The 18,972-nt window shown below is 41.4% G+C and overlaps 1 protein-coding gene across 3 annotated transcripts in view; it reads right to left on the bottom strand.

Moving 5' to 3' along the window:
• Positions 1 to 1,436: 1,436 nt before the first annotated feature.
• The window catches only part of CLCN5 (chloride voltage-gated channel 5), a 153,511-nt gene continuing 135,975 nt past the window's right edge, over positions 1,437 to 18,972 (bottom strand). For all 3 annotated transcript variants that reach the window (XM_082445147.1, XM_082445146.1, XM_082445148.1), the window contains 8 exons: positions 18,705 to 18,827; positions 17,280 to 17,486; positions 14,364 to 14,444; positions 13,591 to 14,133; positions 11,621 to 11,807; positions 10,224 to 10,622; positions 9,549 to 9,765; positions 1,437 to 8,213 (listed from right to left, as the gene is read on the bottom strand). In XM_082445147.1, the coding sequence (XP_082301273.1) occupies positions 8,123 to 8,213; positions 9,549 to 9,765; positions 10,224 to 10,622; positions 11,621 to 11,807; positions 13,591 to 14,133; positions 14,364 to 14,444; positions 17,280 to 17,486; positions 18,705 to 18,827 (1,848 nt within the window). In that variant the 3' untranslated portion in view covers positions 1,437 to 8,122. The remainder of the gene's footprint in view (positions 8,214 to 9,548; positions 9,766 to 10,223; positions 10,623 to 11,620; positions 11,808 to 13,590; positions 14,134 to 14,363; positions 14,445 to 17,279; positions 17,487 to 18,704; positions 18,828 to 18,972) is intronic.

The raw sequence follows: 18,972 nt of genomic DNA, 5'->3' as shown, positions 1-18,972 counted from the left end.
GAAACTACAACTTTCAGACACCAGGATGATAGGCTCCTTAAAGGCAGGGACTGCCATGTGATTGACTTGTTTTAACAATAAGAAAAACAGTTTATTATATACGTTAAAAAGAGAATATCTGATCAACTAAGAAATACCTTGTGATTGAATTTTGTATTCCCAGCATCTAGCTTTATGTATGAATTAACACTTTTTGCCCTGCCTACCCTCAGACACAGTTTTCTTCTGACCAAACCAGAGCTATACCAGTATTTTAATGATTGCACTGACATCTGGTGGTCATTTCCAGGTTCTTCTCTGGGCAGCTCCTGTACTAGATGATGGATTAATCTGTACCTCATACTCCATCAAAGCCATTTTTATCTGAGCCCTACAGCAACTAGACATGATACTCTAATTCATCGCAAGTTGCTGAGAGCTGGTAACAGCTAGATGCAGTGTTTTTTTTCTTAGAAGGTATTTAGATTAGAGGCAGGGATGACGATAAGTGTGGAAGGGGTCCAGTAAAATGATAAAAAACATCAAAAACTGAAGTTTCCTTGTGGAATTTCAGGCTTATGAGGGAGTTATTTATACATAGAGGTGTCCTTCCTGAAATGATACCAAGTAGGCCAAAGTCATTAAAGTTCTTGGTAGCAACAAGGTATCAAGTCAACACCAGTGCAGATGTAATCAAATGTCAACGGGAGAAACTCTTAAATGAAAACTTGGACACACAGTAAACTGCCTTCCTGGTGGTCTGGCTAACAGAGAGAGGGAGGGAGAGGGGAGGAGGAATCAGATGCAGGAAAAATAGAGCGAGAAAGTAGGAAAACCATACTTCAAAGTATAGCTTTCCTTTGTTTTCTGGGTTCCAGAGAGATGTGAAAAGGAAATGTTTGCATATTCAACCACTTCCCCGAAAAGCCCCACTCCTCAGTCACTTCAAAGGGTTTCCCACAGAAAACATTTTAACCCCAACCCACCATAACGAGGATACTACTGGCCCTACTATTCATTGGAGGAACATTTCCATCACCCATCCTACCCCTTGTAATAACTGACTATAGGCAAGAGGCCTGTCAAAGCCCATAATCTTACATCATTAAAAGCTTAAAAAGAGAGAGAAAAAACACAGCTCCAGCTAATCCTCATTTCATCAGGAAAGGATCACCAATGTATGCGACAGGAACATTTAAGTAGCCATAATGAATGAGGTATCTGGAATCTCTCAGAAAATACAAGGTGCTCCTCATTTGTCTCCTTATGGTAAAAAGTATTACTCGATCTGTAAAACTAATTAAGTCTTTAATAAATCATTTTAAGAAGTGAGCCTACTAGCAGGAGTTTGCAGGTGCCTTTTACACTACCCTCCCCCAACCTCCACACCGAGCTTTTATGATCAGAAATCAATAGCTACAAAATTGAGGGTCTTCAGAAACACACCAGACACCAAATTGGATAAGGCTGTGCTTTATTACATGCATAATTACAAATCTGTGCTAAGTGAAAAATGTATAAAGCAATGGTGACCTGGGTTTAAGCCACACAGAGAAAGGGCTGGACAATCCCATTAACCTTTCTGCCAAAGTCCATTCCATTGCCTTTAACGTGATTGTTTCCTTTTCTTACAATTTGCATAGCACTTACTTGTCAAAGTACTTTCCTTTCATTGTCTCAGTTTATCCTCACAACAACCCTGTGAGGTAGGTAGGGCAATTAACACTATCCCCATTTTGCAGATGGGAACACTGAGGCACAGAGCGGTTAAGATCTCGAGGCTAGTTAGTAGAAGCATAGGGAATAGAAACCAGGTCTTCTAACTCCCCAGCCCACATCTTCCTTTTTAGACTATGTTGCTATGCTTGACCAGGGAGCAGAATGAACTGTGCAGTGAGCCACAGCTTTGGTACAGGCTGTGCCTATGAACAGGGACCAACGTCTCTAAAAGTTAGAATAAAGCTAAGAAAGCGTGACTAAAGGGTTGGCAACACTCAGATAAATAATCGCTCTGAACAGCTCAGCACCAAGTTTCCTGTGGAAACTCTATTAGCTTTAGTTGACTCTAGTTTCTGGAAGCCTAGCTACTGCTAATGTCTATACCTTAGCTTCAGTTGAACTTTTACCAACTCTCAGGAACTAAAATGTCGAGTCAGACAGGTTTTCTTTGGCTACTGCAGTTGGAGCCGGCCCTACAAATGAGCTTATTACAGAGACATTCATATAGTGGCCCATGGGCTGGAACCGGCCCCTCTGATCCTCCTGGCCTCACTGGCTCACCCGACAGGTGGTATTTTTCCCACAGCCAGAAATGAATGGACAGAGGTAAGAGCAGGAGGCTGGCCTTGGTCAAATGAAGAAGAGTCACCATCATTACATCAATGGCATCCTTAGGTGACATGACCAGGGTGCTGTCCGTCAAGCCCAACTCCTTTCTGGCCTGTACCTGGTTAGCAGCATAGCTTCAAAAGACAGTTTAAAAGAACAAAATATTAAACACATCATTTTTTACCTAGAATGAAACTCTTAGTCATTACATAGTCCCAAGGGACCAAATATATAATAAAAAGTAAATATTTATTAAAATCTGAGTGCTAAAAAGGCAGGACAATGGGAAAGAGAGAGAAGGGATAAAGTGAAATGGAGGAGGGAAAGGGAGCACTCTTGAAGGACCATATATTTGAGGTACACTCAATAAGCTAATGAGGCTAAACATTCCTACCCTGACAAAACCATCTCAGGCCATTCCCTCATCTCCATTCTGCCAGGTGGCATTTCACTCATCAAACCCTAGACCGCCTCTCACTTTCGACAGATTTGGACTAGTAGATGATAACAAGGTTTAGCAATGAATACTTCACATGTCTGCATTGAGATGCTAAAGCCCTGGACACTGCCAACAGATACCATTGGCTTTAGCCCCTACAGCGGAGCAAAGCCCCACTGGCCCCATCAACTCAGAAGTATCTTCCATTCTCTACTCTCAGAATGATCCTCTCCCTCCTCAAGGTCCACATTCAAAACAATACACTTAGAGTAACTGAGAAAATTTTGAATTCAGGGTATTGGGGTGAGGAGAGCGAGACAGACAGAGAGACAGGGGTGGGGAGGAAAGAGGAGGAGAGGCAGAGATCATTTATCTAAACCCTCATATTTTTATACCATCACACGCTTTTTTCCCCTTAAAAGGCCAAACTTTAGGCAAGGCATTCATTCAACGAGTGTGCACCCAGAGGCTGAAGGCCCTTTGGCAGGAACTTAGAGGTAGGAATTTATGACTGTGGGATTGGGCTGGATGACCTGATAGGTCCCATCCAAGAAACGCAAACTCTGCACATCATAGACCTTCTTTCTTTCTTGGGTGATTTGGCAAAATCAGACTACAAGGTGGAAAAACCGATTTTGCTCCCTATGTCACTTCAAAACTTTGCCGAGATGCAGATGTTTAGAAATGAGACTGTGACCAGCAAACATTTAGGGAGTATAACTTGAAGTTGCTAACACCTCCTAGTCCAGGAACTCCTCCCCTTGGGGCAAGCAACCAAAATCGAGGCAGAGCACAGCTCAGTGGTTACCACAGGTCCACCAGACCAATTTCACTTCAAATTTACACAGCTCCCTGAGCTCTGAGAAAGCCTCACCTTTTTCTTTGTAATCTACAATAAGTACATACCAGGGAGGCTAACAATATAGATTTTTAAAATATTTTGCTATCAGAATTCAAGATAAGCTACCTAAAGCTTATCACTTAGGCAATGGCAGTAGACGCTGCCCTCCTCCGCGAGATGTCTGGTCTTGGGTCAGCCCTCTCCACAAAAGTAGACTGCCTCCACCAAATGCTGCTTTGAGCCTCTTGGTTGCTTGGAAAGCCTGGTCTTTGGGAGACTACTAATTTTTTCTCTCCTTGAGGCACATGATCAAGTAGTTTATAAATGTCGGGGTGTCTGGCTTGGGGCATGGAATGGCCTTCCTCCCACCATCTTACAAGAACTCGTATACTTGTTTACTAGGGTTTTTCCACTGCCATAACTTGCCATTTTCTCTCCAAAGGGAATCCAGGTTATCCCCAGAGGTGGTTAAAAATAAAATCAAGGTCGTAGGATACTGAAGTTCAGACCACATATTTAGACATCTTTTTTTTTAAGGACTCAATATTTCACCTCCCCTTTACTTTCTGAACTCCTAGTTTTTCTCAGAGTTTTTAAGAGCTCAATACTCTATGCACCACCATGAAAGATGCTCTCCTGCTTTCTCTGAACAGATGAGTGGCCTGCGTTTGGCTCTGATCCAGTGAAAGTAAACCGATTCCTCACAATACACTGTGGTCAGTCATCAGTAAGTACTCTGGCAATATAAAACACACTGGTCATGTCAAATTTTCAATTGTCTTCACTATCATTTATTAAAAACTCAACTTCAAAAACTGTACTCCTTGTGATTTATTAAAAAAACAAAACCAAAAGATACTGTGGGGTAACAAGTACACCTTCCTACTCATCACCTAACTAAAATCAAGGTCAGGATCCAACTGGGACAGGTGATCCAAATACTTAAAACATACAGCAGTGATTACTTTCCCTGATGGACTCTCTTGCACACTGTTTTAAAAAACATTTTTGCTCCCCCGACACCTGAATGGGTTCATAAATTCATAGTTAAGAATTACTTCACAGCCTTAGACCACACAAAGTCCCCATTACTTTATCATTCTCGTGTTCATGCACAATTGAAGACTTGCTAGAGACATTTATGCTTCTTCTCTGCTCTTCCTGTAAACGGTTCAGATTCAGCCTCTGGTGCCAAAACAACGGAACTGCTTTGCAGTTCCATCAGCAAATTAATCGACTGCTCTGCCAGCTGGCAAATACAAAGTACCATCAATGTCAGATTATCCACCAGCAGATATCTGCTCTGTGGATTATACCACCTCTACTCCACAGCTGGGCTGAGCCTGAAGGACACCAGAGCCAGAAAAGAGGGGGAGTGTCTGAACGTACATCCAAATAGAAGTGATCTTAAAAGTGGCCATTCTTTTGCTTGTTCAGTCCCCTGCTTCTGCCAATGGCATAACTAATCATGCCTTAACTATTTCGGCTTCTTTAATTCTTTACGTCACAGATCTGAAGATAAAATATAGCAGTTAGACTTTTACAAATCCATAGACTCTCATTCCTTTCGTGGCCTGGATGTCTACCAGATATTTTGCCTTGGAAAGCCCTAACTCTCTCGAAGCACTTATTGGCATTCTTTTGTAAATCCTTTCCGTGTGTCGGGAAACTTTCTTTCTTAATACCAGAATCGACTGGTCTCGGCTCATACTAATTTTTAAATCACAGATTATCCAGTCTTTTGCCATTGAGGTACGTGGCCATTTGAGACTACTGACAGACCCCCCCCCCCATATCAGCTTTGTTGGTTTAAGTAAGTCCAACTGCTGAATTGGCAATGGCAGAAAGAACATTTTCCTTTGCCTCAAGACAAGAAACTCTGAGTGTTAAGGTGCTGAGCTAGCAGTCTAGCAGAGAGCTCTACCACAATTAGCCAAACTTGGAGCCAAACCATAGGACTGGACATATAATGGATACCATACACTACAGCTACTTCTAGCATATGAGTTACAAGGATTCCTGAGAAGCTGAGGTTAATGAATGAGATTTACCAGGAGTGAGGTATCAAAGGGATATTATTCTCTGGAGGGCCAATCGGTGCTTAGTATCTAGAAAGTATACCTTGGCACAGTGTTATCTGATTTCTTGAATTTATTCTCTGAAGTAGCACCTGAACACTGGCTCATCTGTCTCAAATCAAAAACAGAGCCTAGAAGAAACACAAAGGCAAACTTAGACACCCTCCATATCACTGCTGTACTATGAAATGCGACCAAACCTTTCACCATCATCAAATACCAGAAATACTAACATTTCCTGTTTTGAAAACTTTAGTTGGACGGCTGATAAGAAAAGACAGGTAGTGAACCAGAAGTACACACATAAGAACTTTGATTTGTGCACAACAGACGTGGTGGTCAGGCAAATAGCCTCATCTCGTGTGAGGGAATCAGTGGTACAGGAGGGACAAAAGACGTGAAGTTACTGAGTCGTGACTATAATATAATATAACCTAGGGAGGCTTTTGTCTTTTTCATTAAAATGCTAGAGTGATATACTTAAAAGGAGAAACTCTGGTGACTGCCTTGATATTTTAAAGATAAAAATCAAAATAAGACTCGGCTCCCCAGTTCTAGGCAATAAAAGAATTTCAGATTTTGGAAAGATAAGAAACTAGGGGTAAAAACTCCTAGAATCAGAGATCGGCAACTTTTAAAATGAGGTACGCTGAGGTGCTTGGAGTGGGAGGAGAGGCTATGCCGAGTGACTGCTGATTCTAGGCTAGAAGGATGGTGGGAAGCGCTGGGAACAGACTTGTAAAATGGGAAAGGCTCAACTCCCACCCTTAGCATTTGAGTCTCACTGCTGTGGGCGTCAGCGTGGAAATGGAGCTACTGGGCTATAGAGCAAAGCAAATGGTTGTGCGTCACCTCTGGTCCATGGGCTGTAAGACTGTAGAGGCTGGGTTTACAATTTAACTAGCCCTGGGAGTTATTTTTTTGTAACAGGAATGATTAACCGGGCACACTACTCAATCCCAAAGAGAGGACTCAGGACTGAGGCGTGGGAAAGGGAGAATGGAGGAGGAACAACAGCACGTGGGTAAAACTGTAGAAAACGAAACAGTAGTTGGAATGATGACGGTGGCTCTGTAACTCCACCAGGTGTCCTTAGAGTGTGATGTTTTCTACTGCGGTAAAGGTGGTAGGAAATTGAGACAGGCACCTTTTCAATTGTATACAAGCACCTTTGGTGTCACCAGGCCTTGTCCATACCCCTGGGTCTCAGGATGGTTCTGCATTTTATTTAGAATTCTAAGGAGCCTCAAGGGAGTCACAGCTGCCTATCCTGTTCCAATGCCTTGACTATACCTGAAAGTACCCCAAGCCTAAATTCACGATCACGGGGACAACACTGGCCTGTTATATACATGTACTTAACACTGGGAGGAGGCATGAGTGCCCAGTCATTTTACTACTGGTGGTTGTCATGAAGGAATGCATGAGAACGCAGATACAGCTCGGGATCTTCCCTGGTTTACCAGTATGCAGTCTAGACTTGGTTCCCTTTACTATTCTTACATATTCCAGAAGCCAAAAGCACCATCACTCATGGAGGTGGCATCTGGGTAAGAGTTGGGACCTCACAAAAATGTGAAAGTCCTGGTCATTGACTTTGCTTAGAACTTTACTAATCATTTGTTTCAAGGAAGATGGAGAGAAATCATTCCCTGCTACTAACAAATTCATGGCAAAGTCCTTGTCTACTAGCTAACAAAGGCCATCTGGAAAATTACCCTTTTTGCAGACAAGGAGAAAATTCTATAACTTATCTTTTGTGCACTTCAAAAGAGTACCAGGAACAAGCAAGCTATAAAAGTCAACCTCTCTACATCCATTTAGAGGAGATTAACCAAAGCAGCATTGTCTTATAATCAGATATTAAAATTAACATACACATACACACACATAAACTAATAATGCTAAATACTGTAACAAGAACAAGATAACATTTGAACTGAATTCACAGTCTGGAAAATACCATTACTATTTTCCTTCTGGCTTTCCTTTCTGTGGTTGGAAAAGCAAAGTCCCTGGTTTACACTTCATCTTCCACCAATGACAGAGTCCAAAAAAGTGACTTTTTCATGAGCTTCCTGCAGGCTATAGGTCAGGACGGTTGGAATTTTTCTTGCATAGTTTTCAGTGATTGCATATTGGCTAACACTTATGTTTTAAATTAAAAAAATCTTTTAAAAAAAGAAAAAAAAGAATTAAACCATAGCAATCTTCTTTACTCTTTCATGAAATCTTCCTAATGCAATATCACAGAAGCCTAACTGAATTTTCTCCTAAAGAGAAGATTAATTTCCAGAGATTATGTAGTGCAACTGGTTAACTTGTAGGAAAGAGACAACACACTAATATAACTTCACCATCCAAATGTGGGAAATGTTTTTTGGGTACCCAGTTAATAAAATATATCCATGGTCTGCAATGTCCTTCCTGTTTTATATCCAGTACAGCCCTGTGATTCTAGTTGAAGAGAATGGAATCAGGATCTTGGTTCGCCATCTGTGCTATATGCTTTAGCACATCCTTTTTGGTAATGATTCCAAGCAATCGCCTAAAAGACAAAACAAGACAAAAATTAATCTGTAGTTAAAATAACATTCTCAAAGGTGACACTTTTTGTGGTCCTTTTCATCTTTGTCTTTGAATACTATCTGCACTTACAGAATGATGACAGGACTAGATTACATGTACCAGGCAAATGGGACAATGCATGGGTCGCTAAGCATGCTCTAAGCACTTCTTCCTCTAGGTCTTAAATCCTGCTATTTCCTGTGGTTTAAATATTCTTCTCTATATATACAAATCTTACCTTTTGCAACCCAGTTCAAATGTCCCTCTTCCAGAACACCTTCCCCGATCCTACGAGCCAGTAATAACTGTGCCCTCCTCCTGGGAACAGCATGTTCTGTGCACACCTCTTCCGTAGCATTTGTCCAGTTTGCTGTGTTCTCAGCTTCCCTATAACACTGTATGCTTCTTGAGGGCAGAGAAGGGTCTCATTGCTTTTTGCCTCTCCCCAGAATCTAGTGGAATGCCTTCTTACATGAAGTACAGATTCAGTAAAGGTTGAATGGATCAGTTAGGAAAAGTCCCCTTACTGATCTCAATCCTGCAAGACATCTGCTACGCTACGCAGAAATTTTAGAGGGCGAAATTCTTATATAATCACTAGATTAACATACCAGGGTCAAAAACAACAACAACAACAACAACAAACACCCACCCTTCTCCTCAACCTCCTTTCTTTTCCAATAAAAATAGCATGGCTTCCTTTACTGGATAAGAAATATCCCAGAAAGAGCCTTAGCCTTGGGAGTCAGAAGACTTGTGTTTAGGGAGTTCCCTGGTGGCCTAGTGGTTAGGATTCTGGGCTTCCGTTGCGGTGGCCTGGGTTCAATCCCTGGTCCGGGAACTGAGATCCCACAAGCTGCGTGGTGAGACCAAAAAAGAAAAAATAAAGCCTACCACTACTAGACAGTAACTTGGGGTCCTTTTGCAAATCTTTAAACCTTACTGGAACTTGGTTTTCTCACCCTCAAATAATAACAACAAAGGTATCGTAAGGACCAAATACTATACATATACTACCTAATACCATTATAATTTCAGTGCTGCCTGTTCATGAGAACATAGTTGTTTCCTTTGTGGGGGAGGAACTGAGTTATTTATAATGTGCAACCAGCAGTTCACATCTCTCAAACCCACTATCTTCCCCAAACTCCTTTTCTATTAATTATGACAAAAAAAGAAACACATTCATCTTCATCTCGGAGCTTCAAAAAGGTCTATAAATGCTACAAACGTTCATGTGAGTTGGGTTCTTCTTTATCTCTCTACATTCTCTTTTCCTCCCAAATCCAATTTGCCTTCACCAAAGAGCTCTCACCCATTGTGTGTAACCAGGCACTGCCGCAGTCCCAGCTTGCGGAAGATATCTACCACGATCTCCATGGGTGTAAGGTCAGTCACAGTGAAGGGGCTGAGATCCAGGATGTTCCGAAGCTTGAGGGTAGGTGGGGTGTATGGTGGCATTGGAGGAGAATGCTCGGTGAAATAAATGACAGAAGTGCTCACAACTCCATCCTGTTTTTTTCGAGCATTTTCTATTTGAAAAGTAGAAAAAAAAAAGATTGAAAAAGGAAGGACTACTTCTAAACTTCTGGCCCCTAACCAGTCCCCTCTCCGCTCCGTCCTTCCCCTTTTCACGCATGCATGCATGCTTAGTGATTGACTGACTGATTGTACAGTTGATTTACAATGTTGTGTTAGTTTCAGGTGTACAGCAAAGTGATTCAGTTTTATACATATGTATATATACATATAATTATATATATATCAATATATATAAACATTCTTTTTCAGATTCTTTTCCATTACAGGTTATTACAGGATACTGAATATAGTTCCCTGTGCCATACAGTAGGTCCTTGTTGCTTATCTATTTTATATATAGTAGTGTGTACCTGTTAATCCCAAACTCCTAATTTATCCCTCCCTTCCCCTCATGCATATTTCTTTATTTCCATAGTGGATTCCCTTATCCCATTTCTGAAATCCTTACCAATTGAAATAATGAGGTCTCTTCGGAGGACAAAACCCACAAGTCTTTGGGACTCCCGGGACACCACAACTGGGAAGCCACTGTAAGTGGTTTCACTGATTACGGTCTCTACGTCTTCCACGGTCATACTGTCCTGAGTAAGGACAGTCAACAAAGGATCATTTCTCCGGGGTTTCATCACATCCATTGCCAGGGTCTTGTGAGCAAACTCTTCTTTGGCTTCAAGAAAGGGGTATCCATTGAGACGGATGTGGGCATCATAGATGCCCTCCCGCCCAAGAGCATCTGCCACCCACTTGCTTGTCATGGCTGCGGCCATCAGAGGCACAATGTATTCCAAGCCACCAGTTAGTTCAAACATTATGACAACAAGAGAAACGGTCATCCGAGTCACCCCGCCTGCAAAAAACAGACACAGGCTACTTACTGAAGGGAGTAAAAGTATAGGATTCATTACAGTTATGGGCCTGTCACAGGCCCCATCCAGAAAAAGCTACTTACCAGAAACATCACTAAAAGGAGGCCTCACCTACAGACCCCTGCAACTGCATTCAAGCAAGTTTACAATGAACATGAGTCAGACTTCTCAAAATAATCTCTACAAAAGTACAAGACACCTCCTTCATTCTTCTTCTTTTTTTCATTCGTCTGTTGCTCCCCACCCCCCAATTATACAAGTAATTGCATAAGATCTCTATGATTTGTGTAACACTACAGATACGAGAGGTTCTCTGGGATGTGCAGGCCCACTGTGGAAAGATCAGAAAATACATATATTTTTAAAGTATATAAAAGAAAGCCATTATCCATAAGCTCACTGCCTAGAAATATGCTGAGTAAAAATTTCAAATGACTTTTTTCATAAACGTATGTTTTTATATAGATGAACTCGTATTATACGTTTAAATTCCCCACCATGCTTTTTCTCCTAACTTTATATTAGGAATACTTTGTATATTAGTACAAATGTATTTAACATTGTATTTAAAGATATTAAACCTATTAGCATCACATTCAGTGGCTGCACGGTATGGCATTATATGGATGTACTATACCATAATTTATTTAACCAGTCCCTTATTGTGCTTTTAGGTTGAGCGCAGTTATTTGCTATTACACATAATACCATGATGCACATTCTTGTGCAGATCATCTTTGTCCAAATTTCTGATTATTTCCTCAATATGACGGAATTTGAGAGAAGAATTACTCTCAAACGGGAGGAATGGAGATATACGGTAAAGAATGCTTTCTTAAAGCACTTGAAAATGGCAAGCCCAACAAGAAACGGATAGTCATCTTTAAAAAAGTCTACAGTCAATTGTGCTTAATATCACTCGCCTTTATAATGCCACCTGGGTAGCAATCTCTTTGAAATCAATGCAAACAGTACTCACCCAAGCAGGCTGCAGCCCCAACCATCGCATAAAGGCCAGGGGTGATACAATCTGCTCCTTGACTGCACCAGCTATTGAAGATGGCCCAGTCATGGTGGTAATAAGCCAGCTGTTCCATCCCTACTCCCAAGAGCCGACCCGCTATAGCACCAACAGCCATGCTAGGGATAAAGAGGCCAGAAGGGATCTGCAAAGAGAAAGCAAAAGATGGTCAGTGAGAAGTGACGTGATCATCCGGCACATGATAAGGGCTAGAGGACTGACCCTCTGCGAAGCGAACAGGCCAATGACAATTTAACTATGCACTATGCTAGCAAGTGGCTGCAAAGATTTGTGTAATACTACAGGGACTAGAGGTTCTCTGGGACGTGCAGGCAAGGACGACTGCAAAGACGCTTACCCTGATTCGGGGTCCATCAGGCAAGAGCCTGAACTCTCCAGACCAACACAGAACTGGAGGCAGAAATTAAGCCTTTCCCAAAGAAAAAGGAAAATAGATGGAGTTTCTCATATATGCAGACATTTTCCCCAATTTTGAATTCTAATCAACAACAATTACCCTTTATTGACTATCTACAATGTTCTATGCTGGATGCTCTATGGACCAGATTTCGTGGGTTCTTTACAACCACCCCAGGAGGCAGGTGTTATAATTCCCAACTCGCAAAGGACCTAAGGTGCAGAGAGGTTAAGGAACTCACCCAAGGCCAAGACTTAGTAAACACTGGTGCTGCGGTTTAATTGCAATGCTTGTAACCACTCTCATGTATTGAATCTTGACCCATTGCTCACACAAAAAGGATGGCACATGAGGTTTCAGTTTATTTTAACAGTATAAAGAAAGAATAAATGATTAAGTTTTCTTAATGAGATAGTGACTATGGTTGCATGACTATCCCAAAAAGGAACCCCCATCTGTCTCCCCACTCTTTTTTTGACTCCTAGGATACAATAGTGCATTCTCAATTTTCTGTGCTAAGAGAGGGAAAATGATGACAGAGATAACCCAAACAGCAGATTATTTTAAAATAGCTTGTATTCAATTCTGGAATATATTTGAATCAGGGTGGGTCTGATGGTCTGCAAATTTACTTTAGATGAAAGAGTGAAGCCACGAGGTGAAAAGTAACTCAAGAAGCACTGCAAATCTGTCCAGGGTGTTGAAGAGGATGCATATCAATTCAGAGATTACAGTACTGCCTAAACCGACTTGCTGGCTCTTATTTTCTGGTTTGAATCTCCATTTCCCTAGAGAATAGAGGAAATACCTTGGTAGCTGAGTGCTAAGGAAAAGAAACAAACAAATGAAAACCAAGGAAGAGAAGGAAAATACTTTACAAATTTTCCCTCCTGGTTTCTTCTGACACATGGAAATGATAACGGGTACTGAAAATAAAAGATGCTGGCCTAATATCAGCTTTTGATAATCTAAATATTAATTTAGGATCACCTGTGAAGTTCTTGATAATTGGACACTGATAACAACTGTAAAAAATACATTTAGCTACATATTGGGTTGAGCCATATGAAATTGCTATTTTAGTGGTCAAAATGGTCGGCAACTTCTTTTGGTTCAACCTACTATTTTGCTTTATTCGTAACTCTAAAGCCACTTTATAAGGACCAAAAAATGTGTTGGTCAAATATTGTTGTGATACAAAATGCACTGGAAAAAATACCTCAGCATCCTTTTTGAGAGGCAAAATATGTTTTCCACAGAAAAGGAGAAAATGTTTCTACTTGAAATCTCATCACTGAGGTTTGCATTTGGCCTAAAACTGGGCTTGCACAATTTTAGATAGAGGTACAATCGTCTAAGAAGTTATGAGAACACGTGGGGGTAAAAAGGGCTTTGGGTCTTCGAAGCTGGACAGGCCACACGAACTATGAGAATTGTACAATATCTTGGCTTTGCCCTCCAAACTTACAGCCACACAAATATCCACCAAGGACCGAAAGAATCTCCTCACCTTCATGCCAAAGGTGAATATAGTGATGACAATTTTCAGTATGAGTGTCAAGGCTAGCTGCCACATTGCGCTGTAGACTCCCACACCAGCTGGTCTGTCGGGCAGCTCACCCGCCTTGCTTGTGTTGAAACGGTTCTCATAATCACAGAGCTTAGAGGAGTCCAGAAGGCCACAGTCATTGAACAGCTCAGAAATGAGCTCACTTGTGCTCATACGGGTGTACTCATTGGGGAAAGCCAGGATGGCAGTGATGGCCGTCACGACGAGTACCTCTATGACAGGATACTTGCCCAACTGAGTGGTCTTACGCTTCCGACACCAGGCGATGTTGGTGCGGATAAACAAAGCTCCCCACAGACCACCAAATATGCCCAACAGAATGAAGGGCACGAGCTCAAAGAGATGCCACGGGGTGTGAAACTCCACATAAAATAGAACCAGGCGGCTGTTCCCAAACGGATTGATGGAGCGTAGAGTGAATGCTGCCACTAAAGCAGCAAAAAACGAACGCCACAGTGTTTTGAGGGGAAAGTAGTAGCTGACCTGTAAGAGAGAAAATGAGAAAGTAAACTCAGTCAACATGCATAAACTGGGGTGAAAACTGGTGCTGCAGGAATTAGAGTTGAGGATGAAAATGGCCTGGAGATCTCCGGCCCCGTGGCAAAGCACTGGAGTTGGGCAGAGCACTTTGGGACTGCAATGTACACAGACAATGGCCAGAATTCCTGGCACAAAATCATGTGCGTGGCTCTACAGACAGATAGAAGTATTACCTCTTCTAGGCTGAATAATACTCCGCCAATAGGTGCCCCAAAGGCTACAGATACACCGGCTGCAGCTGCAGCTGACAAGACCTACGATGCAAAACCCAAAATTAGTGATAGATCAAGGCCACTTTCCCACCTTCAATCACATTTTAAAAAGGAATGTTAGTGGTTACTAAACATAAAAAAACAATTTTATATGCTCCATATCCAGTTTATCAAAAATAAAGTTCAATGTATATTTACTTTGAGAGCAAACACTGTATGCTGAATTTTGAACACATGGTTCACATGCTGGAACATGTAGAGGGCCTTCCTTCGTAATTAATTCAGGCATGTACTTGATTCCAAATTATGCCCCCCCATCCCCAACACTCCCAATTCCGTAACTGATTTTGAGTCTGCAGACCTATTTACCACCTAAATGAAATACTTCCAGTGATGTATTTACATAGCACTTTCTTTATAAAGGACAGCTTTTAAAATGAGATTTTAAAGGCTCTAATGATATAAAACTGAAGTAATGATTGGCACACAGCTAGTCAGAAGTTGAAAATATTCAGACAATAAGTATTTAGAGTTTCCTGTACTATGTGCCCTACTCCATGCCTAGTGACCTATGGAGACAGAAGTAGGGGGGCGACTAGAGGCAAAATTGGGGATAGATTTTGAAAAGAAGAGAAGACCTAAATGTGTTTAGGTGTGGCAAGGAAAAGGGTGAGGAGGGAGAGGAAGAGGAAGAAGTTGTCAGAGAGAAATTAAAAGGGACAAGGAGATGGGGAAAGAGAGCAAGTGATATTTCGAGAGCACCATCTTTGTATATCATAGGCATTGGCGTGTGTATGTAAAAGGTGCATGACAAACACACCAGAATTAATAGAAGGATAAAGTCCTTTCATTGGATTCTGGTTGCTGTGGAGTGGTATATAATTTGTGGTAGTGAGGAACTATTTTTAAAAGGAGGTTGAATAAAATTAAGAGTTTTTGAAGAAAAAATGGTTCTCGGCAAAAATAAATAGGCAGGTTTCTCTGGGAGTGCAGGACGGCCAAAGAAAATGAAGGGGGTTGGGGGGAAGAGTGATCTCTGGTGCTAGCTGGGGAGGACTTTGAAATTCAAGGCTAGAATGACTTTCATCTGAGAAGGATGAGGACATTCAACATGGAACTTGAGAAAGGGGATTTCAGTGACTTTGTTTAGGATGAATTATGAGGGAGAAGAAAGAATCGAAGTGGCCTGTTTGCTTTAATATTATGTTGTAGAGTAGGGTCTATCTACACCTACCTTCTCAAATCTCTATTTTACTCTCAACCATCTGGCCACTTTGACAAGGCCCTGGGACATAAAAGGGTTACTGCTGATGGTGAGAACAACAGGAAAAAATAACTGCCAAGTCTGAATAATCAATAGGAAGTGAATGACATATTCAAATATTCATGAGTTTAGTTAGAAATATATATGACACCTGTACAGAGAAACAGCCAAATCAAACTCCTCTCTTATTTTATAAAGAACTATTTGAACAAAAATGCCAATTTTTATGGAATGAAAGTAACCAGCAATCTACAGTTTCAAAGCTACCTCTACCTATGCAAAACCAGCAACAATCAACACTTTACTCTTGACAGTTAAAATGGTTTTTTTTTCCATGTCTTTAGCTTCTGTTATACATTATTCCTGTCTAACAACCTCACTAATTTAATACTGCCTTTATGTCCCTCTACATTTGACAGATAGCTAAACAACCTACTCAGATTTCCCCCTCTCTCTCCTGCTAGCCTACCTCTCCTGCCAGGAACTTTCCCCCTTGAACTATCAAAATGTATTCCATATTTGAAATTTCAACATGTTTGAGTTTCCTTCTGAGTCTTACGGTGAATTTTGTTTTGTTTTGTTTTGAGAACAAATCATTAGGTTCCAATTTTGTGAAAAATCCTTTCTAATGAAATGACCTTGGTCTCGACCCATTCCATATGTGATTTCTTTGTAATTCAAGGAAAATAGAGCAAGAACCATTTTCTGAAATCCTTAATTATAGCAGGACAAAAGTAACCAATGACTTGGAACTTTTAGAAAAATGTTCTTCCTCCTCAAAATGACATACATTAACAACTGTATAAACACAAGAACAACTATAGAGATGCTGCAGCGGGGTTAATTTAGCGGGGTTGAGCCAGAAGACAGGGAGAGAGATAACCACTACAGAGAGAAACCAATGCAGCATGCTGTTAGGTAGAAATAAAAGATGGAAAAGCTGGCATCTGAAACACATGCTGAATTTTATATTCTCTCACAGGGATAAACAACTTTCCTTTAAAATAATCTTCCATTAGTTTTGTACTTATTTTGTAATAGAAATAGCACATGCTTGTATAGAATTATACATAATAAAAAGTTGAAGTCCTTACTTCTCCCTCACTTTCCCCCTCACCAGAGGTAGACATTTTTTAACAGTTTGGGGTGAAACCACTTTCCAGCCATTTTCTTTCTAGGTGCATATATACATACTTTTCAAAAACATTAACTGATTTTTACTATACACATTATTCTGAGATTGGCTTCTAAAAGTTTAATGGTATTTTATAGCCATCATTCCGTGTGAGTATACATAGCATTATCTCATTCTTTTTAACAGTTGCACAGTATTCTAGAGTATGGACAGAATATTGTTTATTTAATCAATCCCCCATTGATGGACATTTTGACTGCTTCAGTTTTTCACGATGTTGACAGATGCTTCACTGTCTATCCCTATACACCTTTGTGCACACATGGTAGGATGTCTGTAGGATAAATTTCTAGAAGTGGAACTGCTGGGTCAAAAGGCATTCGCATTAACACTGGTAGAATCCCCCAACTCTCATCTCTAAGGTTGTACCATTTATGCTCTCACCAAAAAAGAGACTATTAAGGCCGTTTGTTATTACCTCTCTGCGTTTGGCTTCATTCTTCCTGTATTTGTTGAAGCAGTGGCACAGGATGTTCCCACAGCAGCAAGCCACGTGCACTAGGGGGCCCTCTTTGCCCAAGCTCAGGCCAGATGACACTGCCAGCACCAGTGTTATGGTTTTGATAATCAGGGTCCACTTACCCAAATAGCCCCTAATAATGAAACCACTCAAGATAGTTTTTATCTGCAGGTCAAACACAGAGAGATTGAATACAGACTAAGTAAGGAAACAAGGCTAAGAAGCAATAAATCTGGTCCTCGTTATAGAAACTGCACCTTTTGAACAAGTGATATATAAATGCTTGACCCACAGTGATCCCAGTTTGGGAGGGAGCCCAGCAGCCCAAGAAAGTGAGAAATGTTCTTTAAACTTTCATGTTCCTTTTTTTCTTTTTGGCCATGTGATAGCTGGGCAAGGTAGTATTGTAAGTATGAGAGTGCATTGTATGGAGAAGGGGCGGCAGAGAGGGAGGGTGTTTCCCTTACTTATATCCTTACAGGCTAGTATAGCCTTGACTCTCTACCAAGGAACCTGTAACTATGACTTGGTCAGGAAACAGAGAGGGGCAAGGTCATCCAGGTAACCTAAAATCTCTGTGGTTTCAGTCACTCAAGCAATCTAAACCAAAAGTACTTAGAAATAGGGTTTTAGTCACCCTCCTTCTAGCCCAAATCATATTGCAGGAAATGTAGCAAAACAGTTTTATTTCTTCTGCTCTAACAAAGTTGACAATACCACTATTTTTTCAGACCAGAATCCTGGGATCTACCTTAGGAGCTTCTTGGTTAGGGAGTCGAGGAGGTCTTCAGGGGCCTGGTTCACCAGGAACCCGGAGGAGGCTAGGAATCAACTCCCTTTATTTATCTATTTTTTAAATATTCATTTATTTATTTATGGCTGCATAGGGTCTTTGTTGCTGTGCGCGGGTTTTCTCTAGTTGCGGCGAGCAGGGGCTACTCTTTGTTGCGGTGCACAGGCTTCTCATCGTGGTGGCTTCTCTTGTTGCAGAGCACGGGCTCTAGGCACGCGGGTTTCAGTAGTTGTGGCATGCGGGCTCAGTAGTTGTGGCTCTCAGGCTCTAAAGCGCAGGCTCAGTAGCTGTGGCACACAGGCTTAGTTGCTCAGTGGCATGTGGGATCTTCCCGGACCAGGGATCAAACCCGTGTCCCCTAGGCAGATTCTTAACCACTGCGCCACCAGGAAGTCCCTCAACTCCCTTTAATGTCCAGGTAGTCCAGCCTGGGAGGAGACTTAAGGGAAGATCTAGAGAGGCCCTAGATTGCCTCGTGATCTGATCCTGCTTGATATTCAACTGTGGTATATGCTGGAATACATATTAAATTGTTTTAACTAAAAGGGATTCATTATTGTTACCATTTACAAACCATTTTAGAGACTCACCTCAGGGATTCCAGAGCCACAGGCGTACGGTGCGAACACCTTGACAAGAGATACGGCAAGGAAGGCAAATAGGAGAGCCCAGAGGACATACATGAAGTAATTGACTATGTAGGCAAAGGCTCCCTGGAACAGGGGAAAAAGAAAGACGCTTGTTTTAGCCCAGACAGCCTCAGTGAGGCATGCAGCTCTTCTGAGGAATGGGTTTTCAGGAGAGGAGGTCAGAAAGAAAAAAAAAACAATATTAAATTGCTCAAGATGTTCCTTCCCA

This window comes from Balaenoptera physalus (genome assembly GCF_965194825.1).
Source record: "Balaenoptera physalus genome assembly, chromosome: X".
In the NCBI taxonomy this organism is placed as follows: Eukaryota; Metazoa; Chordata; class Mammalia; order Artiodactyla; family Balaenopteridae; genus Balaenoptera; species Balaenoptera physalus.
Note: the sequence above shows the minus strand (reverse complement) of the source record. Positions and strands in the feature narration are given on the sequence as shown.